This window comes from Parasteatoda tepidariorum, chromosome 5 (genome assembly GCF_043381705.1).
Source record: "Parasteatoda tepidariorum isolate YZ-2023 chromosome 5, CAS_Ptep_4.0, whole genome shotgun sequence".
Taxonomy (NCBI): Eukaryota; Metazoa; Arthropoda; class Arachnida; order Araneae; family Theridiidae; genus Parasteatoda; species Parasteatoda tepidariorum.
Genome location: NC_092208.1, coordinates 86,528,002 through 86,539,183, shown reverse-complemented (window position 1 = coordinate 86,539,183; position 11,182 = coordinate 86,528,002). Strand labels below are relative to the sequence as shown.

Sequence of the window (11,182 nt, the reverse complement as noted above, 5' to 3'; positions counted from 1 at the left end):
ATATGAACCTGGGTAAGGAGTGAAGAGTTGTTACCTTAAAATGATGTGTATGGCTATAGGTAAATGACCAATAACAAAAGATAGCGTAAAAAAATAATTTCTATTAAAATAATTTAAAAAAAGTAATTAACCATTTATTATATTTAAGAAGCATAATATAAAAGTGATTTATTACATTTTTTACTACAACTAATCAAAGTATTCAATGACCTTAAACATGTATTACAATTAAAGTTTCAAACTTTTATTGTAATTAAAGAAAAGCTTAATAGTTAAAGTCACCAAATGCAACAAATTCCTTTTTTTAAACCAGAAATGATGAGACAGAAAATAAGAAGAGCATTTTTGTTCTCAAGTCGAAAACATGTCATAAGTTTTCTTTATTATATAAAAAAAAATTTTAAGCTAATTACATGGCAATTAAATATCATTGATATAAAATAAAACTTTAAATCCAGACATCATTAACATATCTATGATCACTTTGTAATTTGCAAATAAAGGATTTTGCTTCAATTTCTGAAATACCTAAAATGAGAAAATATAATTAATAATATAAGGATTAAGAAGTAACTCTTAAAATTCAAAAAGAAATAGGGATTTATTAATGGAAAAATATTTACTTCAAGAGTTGCTTACATTTACATAATCATATAGAATCCGAAACAAAAATGATCAAATGCATTACTAGAACATTTAAAAAATGATTGCCAAAAATATAATGCATTGTAATTGAACCCAATTGGAATTCTAGATTATGTCATCAAAAAATGAAGTTACAGAAATTGCAATAAGAATTTCATATAATCCAAACAGGCAATGGTACCAATTAGTTTAGATTGGCACTGATCTACTTCATATCAAAATTAATTCAGTTTTTGAAATATTTAGACAAAAAAAATGGAAATATTATGTAAGCAGCCAATGGGCAGGGATTGTGGTTTGAAGCTTATTTTTGATGACAAAGTGCGAGGTGGGGTAAGAGCTAATGTAAGACATTAAAATCACCTTATATATATAAAAAAAAAAATATTTTACAAAAATTTTACAATGCAAAAAAAACAAAACAAATTACGTATGGAAACATTTCAAATGTCGAGGGAAGAAAGAGTTGAGTTAGAAAAATCTTTAAAGTGTTTCAGAGGTCAAGAGTTTTGACAACTAAAGGAAAGCAAAAAAGTTTTCTATAAAATATTCTACTCAATATTTTAAAAAATAATCAAAATGTAAATTTTGTTTAGTGCAAATGACATCTTTTATTTTAATTTAATCCTAAAGTTAGTGCACTACAATAATAGTCAAAATTAAAAGTTTTTTTCTCAAATCTATATAATTTATTAATTACCGCCGTAAAAGCTTTAAAAAAAATTTAAAAAATACCGAGAGTTACGTTTGCAATTTGCTTATTTTTTGTTGACAAGAAGGGAGGGGCAGTCCAAAATTGCCAAAAACATGCATTCACAATAATTTAATATCCGTTTACTGTAGAAAACAATAATTACCTAAGCATTGGATAACTACATCAATAAATGCATGTTGAACATCATGTGCCATATGTTGAGCATCACCACAAACCAATATTTTGGCCCCATTGTTTATTGCCTCAAACAAATCAGATGCATGTTGCCTAATGCTTTCATGAACATACCTTGATTGTACAAAGCAAGATGTCTCTTGAGAATGAGAAACAATTAAATGAGTTAAAATTCCAGCTTCCTTTAATCTCTGCAGCTCTGACCTAAGGACATTTAATAAAGAGTATTAAAAAAAATTGAGAATTGTATCAAAGGGATTCGTATTAGAAGATGATAGATTAAAATTATGACATACATGATTTTTGATTGTATAATAATCATATAAATAGTTTTTGATAGTAATAAATTTTGATAGTTTTTCTTACTTATATAAATAATCTCTACTAGACCATCGACATCCATAAAAAAGCCAAACGTCATTTTGTTTTATTTCACTTTGAAATTTCTCTCTGAAAAATTACATGGATTCTAATATCAGTTACAAATAGTAAGTATAACGTCAAAAACAAATATTACATTTTGCAGGGATGAGAGTAGTCAGAAAGTAAAAAAGAGGAAATCCAAGAAAGAAAAAACAAATGATGGGAAAAAAAATGAAATCGCGATTATAAAAATGCATAAATACAAAACACGATATTGGATTTTTAAATCTCGTAAATAAGAATCGCAATGCGCAACTTTTAAATCAGGTAAATACGAAAATCAATGATTGATATTAAAATCGCGTGAATAAAAATCAAGATATTTGCAGAGTCTGGACTTGGGATTTCTAAAAGGCTTGTTTGTATTGTTTTTGGTTAGACATAATAAATAAAAATTTACAAGATTAATTGAATGAGCAAATAAATATTTTCAGAGCAAATACACCTCTATTTTTGCTCTCTTTCTTTTTTTAATTTTCATGCCAGAATACAAGAAGCAGCCACGTCTAAATTATGAAAATACGAGCTATCCAGCCGACGGGAAAAAAATACGGAAAATCTTATTTTCTGTGCGTGAAATCGGAGAAAATAGCTAATATAAGTAAAAATGCGGAAGGGTTAGCAGCTAGGGCGTAGATTGAATATTCTGTTTATTTTGAAAATCGTAATTAAATATAATTATTTTACTTCTACGAATAAATTAAAAAAAAAAAGGGGGGATATTTATAAAAAAAAAAACGAAACTTTTAGAGAATCGGAGTTTTTGTCGGGAAAAAAATCTCATCCCTGTATAAAGAAAGGTCAACCAGTTTTATCCCAAGGAAATGATTTTTAGAGAAACTTCAGAGGGAGGAATAAGGACTTCGATAATTTCGCTGCACATTAACTTGTGCAAAAAACAATTTCAGCGAAAATTAGCGGGAAAAAAATTTGAAAAAAAAAGCGGAAATCCGCGGAAGAATCTCATCCCTGATTTTGAAACATTTTTAGCAAAATGAAGTGCAAGCACACAATTTAAATCCCACCTACTATGATTTTTTAGTATGAATCATATATTAGTATACTTAGAGAGGCAGTGAAAAAAATTTCACAGAAGGTTGGCCTACATTGCTAATGAATATATTAAATTGGCAAATTTTCATAATCTTTGAGTAACCTCAGACAGTATTTTTTTTTCCTTCCTTCAAAAATAGCACAATTGATAGAGAAAAAAAAACTTTTTTTTTTAATGCACTGCACATTGCCTCCTATTAGCTATTGAAACTTTAATGTTTCGAATTTTTAACAATTTTTTTTAAAAGATTTCCAGTTTTGTCTACTATTTCAGTGTAGAATAGGACATAGAATGATTTTTTTTTTCAACCTATCAATTTTTTTACATCAAAAATTATTGTAAAAGAGACAAAGTGTACTTATAAACGAAAAAAGATGAAAGGTAACGAAAAGAATACAGAATAAATATCTTTTTCTTGAGATGCTATCAAGTCACAATTTCAATTTAAAAATTATTAATTTTCATTGAACATTCAGGTTATTTCATTACATGATTTCATGTTCCCTGAAAAAAGGCAGAAACAACAGAACTCCACCAATGTGAATTATTTTGGGCTCTTTGCGTACCCAATAACCGAAAATTTAGTTTATCTGAAATTATTCTTATTATGTTGCGGATGGTGTTTTTATATAATGTTTAATATAAATGTAAACAACAATCACGATCTGTTTGTTGACCTGCTCTACTTCCAGTTAGAAAGTATACAGCTGCTTACTATTCTGCAAGGTGATATTTTAAAAGATAATTTTGTTTTTAATAAAAGAAATAAATTATATAATTTCTGAGCTCAAATTTACAGTATCAATACAATTAACATAAAATAAAATAATACAAACCGGTGTTGTAAATAGCCAATGAAAGGAGCTAATCCAGTTCCAGGGCCAACCATAATTACAGGAGTATCCAAATTACTGGGAAATCGGAAGTAGTTGCTTGTTCTTTTATAAACATAGACTGAAGTCTAAAAGAACAAAACACAAATATTGTTAACAGGTATAAAAATAAGTATATAATAAGTATAATAAATATATAATAAGTATAATAAATATATAAATTAGTTGCTACAAATTTGGGACATACAACAAAAACCCCGACTAATTGAGACCACCAAAACATGGAGTCAAGTAAAAGATACTGTCTATAAGATATTGATGCCACAAGACCTTAAAGAAAGCATTTGTGTCAGATTCAAGGCCATTTATAGCGTGAAACTACAAAATATGTAGGACAAAATTAATAACAGATTAGATTTCAGTTGAGTAACAAAAAGGTCACATGTCGAACATTTGTAACTGAAAAAAATAGCGTAATACATTTTTCTTTTCATTTGTGTATTACTGAATGTAATGTGTGTAGTATGTTTGAAAGTCTAAACATTTGAAACCCAGACAATTCATTTGTGCTAAAACTGTATAGTGCCCAAAAAAGAACACTCTGAATAATATAAGAAGTTTCCAAGCAAAATACGATATCTGAGCAAAACTGGTTGAATAGTTCCTGAAAAATTGAATTTCAAAAAAATCATATAGTTAAAATTTGATTTTTAAGGAAGTATTCAACTGATTTTGCTCAAATTTTGCCATGTAAAATTATATTCTTTAAAACGATGTAAAAAATTTTATACCTTACAACTCAAAATTTTCTCCACCATTATTAAATAAAATAATAAATATTTACTAAAAGTTGCTTTTAACAGGGACTTACTTCTGGGTAAACAAATTTTATAATTGTTTGCAAAAAGTTTTCAATTCGCTTAAAAAGTTTTTGAGACATAGAGAAATACACAAAAAGTAAAGCAAAATTCACATTAAAGGTTCAAAACTTTGGACCGCTCTCCTGACCAAACTATTGGGCCCATATTTGGGGGGTCAGAGATCTGAATCCGTCAACAAAAGAAAAGATATGTTTATTCAGAGAAAATGCGCTTTCTGTCTAACTGCGTAATTTAAAATATTGTATGCACGTATTAATTAGCATATTTAAGGTCATACCCTCTAGCCATTTAGATTGAGTCCAAGAATGTGAAAATCTGATCATTAGATCAAAAGTTATCCTGGGTGGTGCTTTTTTTTAGTACAGTATTAGGTTTTAAGCTGATAAATACCTTAGTAGATGTCAATCCAAGATTTGAAAATTGTTCTGATAGATCTACTTCTGAATGAAATTGGGAGGACAATTTATTTAGCCATCCTGTACAGATACCTTCTCTGTCAAGTATTCTGCCTTCTCCTCTTTTCACTTTTATGACATTAAAAACAATCTTGAATATTGCTGGATCTTCCAGGGGAGAGCTATTAGAGAAAAAAAAATGGCAAATAACAAAATTGATTATTGAATAATGCATAGTTCTAATTTTTAGGACAATATCATTTAAGTAACTTATGTTTAGAACACTGACATTTAAACTTAAAATGTGAAATTTCTTAAAAACATACTTTTCGGTTTAGTGTCCAGTAATAGATATTAGACTCATTTACTTTGAACCATATTGGATACTTATTACCCTAAATTTTAAGAGTGGTTATTTTTCAAGTTTAATAAAGGATTCCTCCAGAGTTTGGTAAAAAAAAAAAGCATTATTTCCTGACTCTTTTTGGCCAAAAATAAATTCTATGATATATTTATACATTATTTTAGATAACCGAAGCAACTTTAATCAGTTTGGGCAAAAGACTTTTTAAAAAAATATATTACCTTGATACAGAATAAAATCGTGGTTTCAAACTTGGAAGATATTCTACAGAGAAAAGAAAAAAACATTGAATAAATTTCAGATCACATAAAAAACATATAAATTTTAAAATATATTAGTAAAATGCAGACCCAAGAGTATTTCTACAGGTGGTGAACAAGTTGGAAAATTTAATAAAATATCAAGAATGGATATATTTGGTTTTCTTATACAGTCTGTATAATGCTTTGATCCATTTGTACTACTGAGAAATAAAAGGCAGTTTTTTTCATCTTGATTAGAAGTGTATTCAGCTAAAATCCGAAGCAATATCTGAAAAATTAGAACTATTTTTAAAAGCTAGGAATTTAATAAAATGGAATGCAAACACATTCTTTAAGATAAAGAGTAATAAAATGACAAAGTGTAGATTATTACGTATATTGTGTAGCTAATACTATAACTGTATAATCATAGTCATAACTATGTCATCATATGTATAATCATAGTCAACACTAGTCTTAAATAGTAAGTTATTAATAAGTTCTGCTACAAGCATTTAGATGAGTAAAAAAGTACTAGTACTGATATTCGCTTTTGAAATGCAATATGCTTTTCTAATTAAATATAATTAATACCATAATAACTTTTCTCATTGTATTTTATATCATAAAAAATTCTCACTTTCACAAAAAATTCTCACTTTCACAAGATTACAATTTAAACTAGTGCGTTTTTAATAATAATGAATAAAAAATGTGTGTTGAAACCAGGGTTGGGTTTTTGACATGACAGTGGTAAAAACCGTATTTTTACAGGTAAACACCGACAAAAACCTGTTTTCTTTAATTTATGGTATATAGCAGACAATATATTATTTTCACATAATTGCCTTTATAACTGAATGTTGTAAATGATTGCTATTGATTTTGCAACTATATACATGTATTCTTATAGAAGGATATACATTCATATTGTAATATACTTATTGAAAATAGTGATACTTACTTTTATCATTATAGCTTGATTTGCAAAGGATTCAAAATTTTGCACTTCTTAATTGTTAAAAACAAACAAACAAAAAAGCTTGGAACTATTAATAAATTCAAGAACTAAAAAGAAGAACTTAAAATTTGGCATTTCTTAAATATTAGAAATAAGCTAAACAAAACTTTCAAAACTNAAATAAAAAAAAAAAAAAAAAAAAAATTAATAAAAAATTACCTATGAAATAAAGTTGAGGGAAGAAAGAGTTGAGTTAGAAAAATCTTTAAAGCGTTTCAGAGGTCAAGAGTTTTGACAACTAAAGGAAAACATAAAAGTTTTCTATAAAATATTGTACTCAATATTTTATAAAATGCAAATTACATCTTTTATTTTAATTTAATCCTAAAGTTAGATCACTACAATAACAGTCAAAATTAAAAGTTTTTCTCTCAAAATTACATAGTTTATTAATTACAAAAATAGCATTACAAAAACATGCATTCACAATAATTTAATAGCCGTTTACTGCAGAAAACAATAATTACCTAAGCATTGGATAACTATATCAATAAATGCATGTTGAACATCATGTGCCATATGTTGAGCATCACCACAAACCAATATTTTGGCCCCATTGTTTATTGCCTCAAACAAACCAGATGCATGTTGCCTAATGCTTTCATGAACATATCTTGATTGTACAAAACAAGATGTCTCTTGAGAATGAGAAACAATTAAATGAGTTAAAATTCCAGCTTCCTTTAATCTTCGCAGCTCTGACCTAAGGATATTAAATTAAGAGTATTAAAAAAAAATTGAGAATTGTATCAAAGGGATTCGTATTAAAGGATGATAGATTAAAATTATGACCTACATTATTTTTGATTGCATAATAATTACATAAATTGTTAAATAATAGTATAATATTTATATAAAAAATACTATAAATAGTTTTTGATAGTAATAAATTTTTATAGTTTTTCTTACTTATATAAATAATCCCTACTAGACCATCGACATCCATAAAAAAGCCAAACATCATTTTGCTTTACTTCACTTTGAAATTTCTCCCTGAAAAATTAAATGGACTCTAATATCAGTTATAAATACTAAGTATAACGTCAAAAACAAATACTATATTTTGAAACATTTTTACTAAAATAAAGTGCAAGCACACAATTCAAATCCCACCTACTATGATTTTTTAGTATGAATCATATATTAGTATACTTAGAGAGGCAGTGAAATAAATTTCATAGAAGGTAGGCCTACATTACTAATGAATATATTAAATTGTCAAAGTTTCATAATGGATGGGTAACCCTCAGACAGTATTTTTTTTTCCTTCCTTCAAAAAAAGCCAAACCATAAAAAAGCCAAACATCATTTTGCTTTACTTCACTTTGAAATTTCTCCCTGAAAAATTAAATGGACTCTAATATCAGTTATAAATACTAAGTATAACGTCAAAAACAAATACTATATTTTGAAACATTTTTACTAAAATAAAGTGCAAGCACACAATTCAAATCCCACCTACTATGATTTTTTAGTATGAATCATATATTAGTATACTTAGAGAGGCAGTGAAATAAATTTCATAGAAGGTAGGCCTACATTACTAATGAATATATTAAATTGTCAAAGTTTCATAATGGATGGGTAACCCTCAGACAGTATTTTTTTTTTTCCTTCCTTCAAAAAAAGCACAATTAATAGAAAATATATATACGTATATATATTTTAATGCACTGAACATTGCCTCCTGTTAGCTATCGAAACTAAGTTTAATGTTTCAAATTTTTAACAATTGTTTTTAAAAAGATTTCCAGTTTTGTCTGTTATTTCAGTGTAGAATAGGACATAGAATGATTTTTTTCAACCTATCAATTTTTTTTACTTTAAAAGTTGTTGTAAAAGAGACAAAGCGTACTTATAAGCAAAAAAAAAGATGAAATGCAACAAAAAGAATACACAACAAATATCTTTTTCTTGAGAAGTTATCAAGTCACAATTTAAAAATTATTCATTTTCATTGAACATTTAGAATACTTTATTACATGATTTCACGGTACCTAAAAAAAAGGCAGAAACAATAGAACTTCAATGTGAATTATTTTGGACTTTTTGCGTACCCAATTACCGAAAATTTAGTTTATCTGAAATTATTAGTATATTACAGATGATGTTTTAATATAAATGTAAACAACAACAATCACGATCTGTTGACCTGCTCTACTTCCGGTTAGAAAGTATACAGCTGCTTACTACAGCTGATTCTGCGAGGTGATATTTTAAAAGAGATAATTTTGTTTTTAATAAAAGAAATAAATTATATAATTTCTGAGCTCAAATTTGTGGTATTTCATAAGATATTAATGACATTAAGTAATTCTGGTGAGTTTGAAGTAAAAATTTGTTTTAGCTATTTATAAATGTATTGTTAAAAATAGTGACAAATCTAGAAAGAACTTGCTTCGGCAATCCTGATTGGGCCATTTTTTAATTACTTATTACTGTTTGTTCTTTGTTGGAAGCCGTGTACCATCATACGTCAGTGTTAGCATATTGTTCCAGCAGCAAGATTTGGTACATACTATTTTTTAGGTTTAAATTTCGAAATTGGTATATTGTTGACAAGGTAAGAAGTGTTTTATAATGACTTTTTTTTCCTTCCAAATTATGATTCTTACATCTTGAAATGACAGGTCTTCTTCAAATGCTGCTTCTTAGAACCATTATTTTTTAAACACAAATAATAAATCAGGTGACAAATACACGTATACAAGAAATACTACTCAAGATAGTCTCAAAACACAATGATCACATTGTGCAGCAAATGTCTTCAAAGTACTCAGGAAACAGTATAAATGTGGTAAAGAGCTTGCAGTGCACCCTAGTGTAGAAAACACCATTCATATGTATATACACATTCATAATTAAAATAGGAAGTAATGCTGTGTCTTCCAGCTATTTTATTATGTAATACATTAGAACTAAGCTTTTTTTAAAGTAAGAACGCTGAGGATCCATTTGATTTTTTTAATCCGAATGCAGCATCGTTATCAAATAGAAACAAGTCATCCCATTCAGTGAGCATATTCTGATGTACTACAAATCTTATTTAGGTGATAAACCAGTTACAGTCTACACACTTAAGAACAATCCCCCATTATGGTGACTCCTTCATTATAGTGATTGATACACAAAGTCCTATTTGCTATTTCAATGATGTGATACTATTTTAATTCCTATTAGACCACTTAAACTGGACTGTTCTTTTCGATACAATGACAAAAATTTTGTTCCATTTATTATTCGTTTCATGAATATCACCCTGAAATGGCATTAATCAGTTTTGAGCTTTTTAAGCAAACATATTTCTATTGATCATGAACAGCTAGTTTCCAGGAAATGATTCAAATCACTATTTCACCTTGAATTTTCTATGAATGAAGAAAGAGTGACAGGACCACCAACTTTTATCTTAGCTGTTCCTTAGCATTACATATGGTCAAAAAAGATAATGGGATATCGATTTCTTTCATTATTGGAAGTTATAAATGCATATATGCCAGGAAAATAGGATATCTTGTATGCATTAACCTTTAAAAACTTCTTTTTAAAAATTTTTAATAGATTCATTAATATTATTTTTTGTCTAAAAATTATGTTCTTGCTTTTTGTAAAATATTGTAATAGACATTTTATTTTGGAAATAAAACTCATGGTATGTGTGCTCTTCTTGATTTTTTTAAAAATTAACCTTATCAGTTTTTTGGGCGTAAGTATTTTAGTGAAAACGACTGCTCGCAACCAGCAAAATGCCATATGAGCTTTAAGAACAGACTTAAAAATTTGGAAGGAAGTGGATTGATTAGATTGCTAATGAATTTTGTCAAAGTAAGTCCAGTATTTATGAGTAAATATTTGCTATAGTTTTGAGTACTCTCGTTGCAGCAACCTTACTTTATAACATCCATATTTCTTAGGAAAACAAGGGTCAAGTGTACTAATGTAGATATGGGTTTGCCTTTTTTCATACAGGGTTCCCACTCTATGATGAGATTGAAATTCAAGGACTTTCCAGGACTTTTCAAGGACCTCAACAAAATTTTCAAGGACCTTAATCTAAGACCAATTTTAAAAATTATTCTCTTCTATTTTACAAGAAGCAACAATGCTTGTTGCCTCCTCTCCTCTATTAAACATCGCTTCTGAAATTATTCATCCATAATTTACACAACCTTCTCTAAATGTTATGCAGCAACAATTCTTTCTGAAAATAAAAATTAGAAGGAACATATCCCATTTTCACCATGTTTAAAAGCATTATTCGTTATGTGTAATCCACAACTGCCAATGAATATGACCTGGTGGGAATATTTCTCTTTTAATTCACACTGAAGCTTCTAATAGAATTTCCAATTGACATAGGGTCCATCCATGGATAATTGAAGTATTTTAGAGAGCTTTTAACCATCATCCATGCATTTGTAAAAAGAGGACAAAA

General features: G+C 27.8%; 1 protein-coding gene across 4 annotated transcripts in view; it reads right to left on the bottom strand.

Moving 5' to 3' along the window:
• Nucleotides 1-342: 342 nt before the first annotated feature.
• LOC107450790 (methionine synthase reductase) overlaps nucleotides 343-11,182 on the bottom strand; it is a 36,814-nt gene continuing 25,974 nt past the window's right edge. For 2 of the 4 annotated variants that reach the window (XM_043044440.2, XM_071180740.1), the window contains exons 9-15: nucleotides 5,835-6,015; nucleotides 5,706-5,748; nucleotides 5,116-5,302; nucleotides 3,848-3,972; nucleotides 1,901-1,984; nucleotides 1,503-1,738; nucleotides 343-528 (exon numbers count right to left, since the gene is read on the bottom strand). In XM_043044440.2, coding sequence (XP_042900374.1) covers nucleotides 449-528; nucleotides 1,503-1,738; nucleotides 1,901-1,984; nucleotides 3,848-3,972; nucleotides 5,116-5,302; nucleotides 5,706-5,748; nucleotides 5,835-6,015 — 936 coding nt within the window. In that variant the 3' untranslated portion in view covers nucleotides 343-448. Of the gene's footprint in view, nucleotides 529-1,502; nucleotides 1,739-1,900; nucleotides 1,985-3,847; nucleotides 3,973-5,115; nucleotides 5,303-5,705; nucleotides 5,749-5,834; nucleotides 6,016-7,214; nucleotides 7,451-7,656; nucleotides 7,741-7,958; nucleotides 8,086-11,182 lie in introns of those variants that run through there. The other 2 variants (XM_043044442.2, XM_043044443.2) reach the window with 2 other exon arrangements.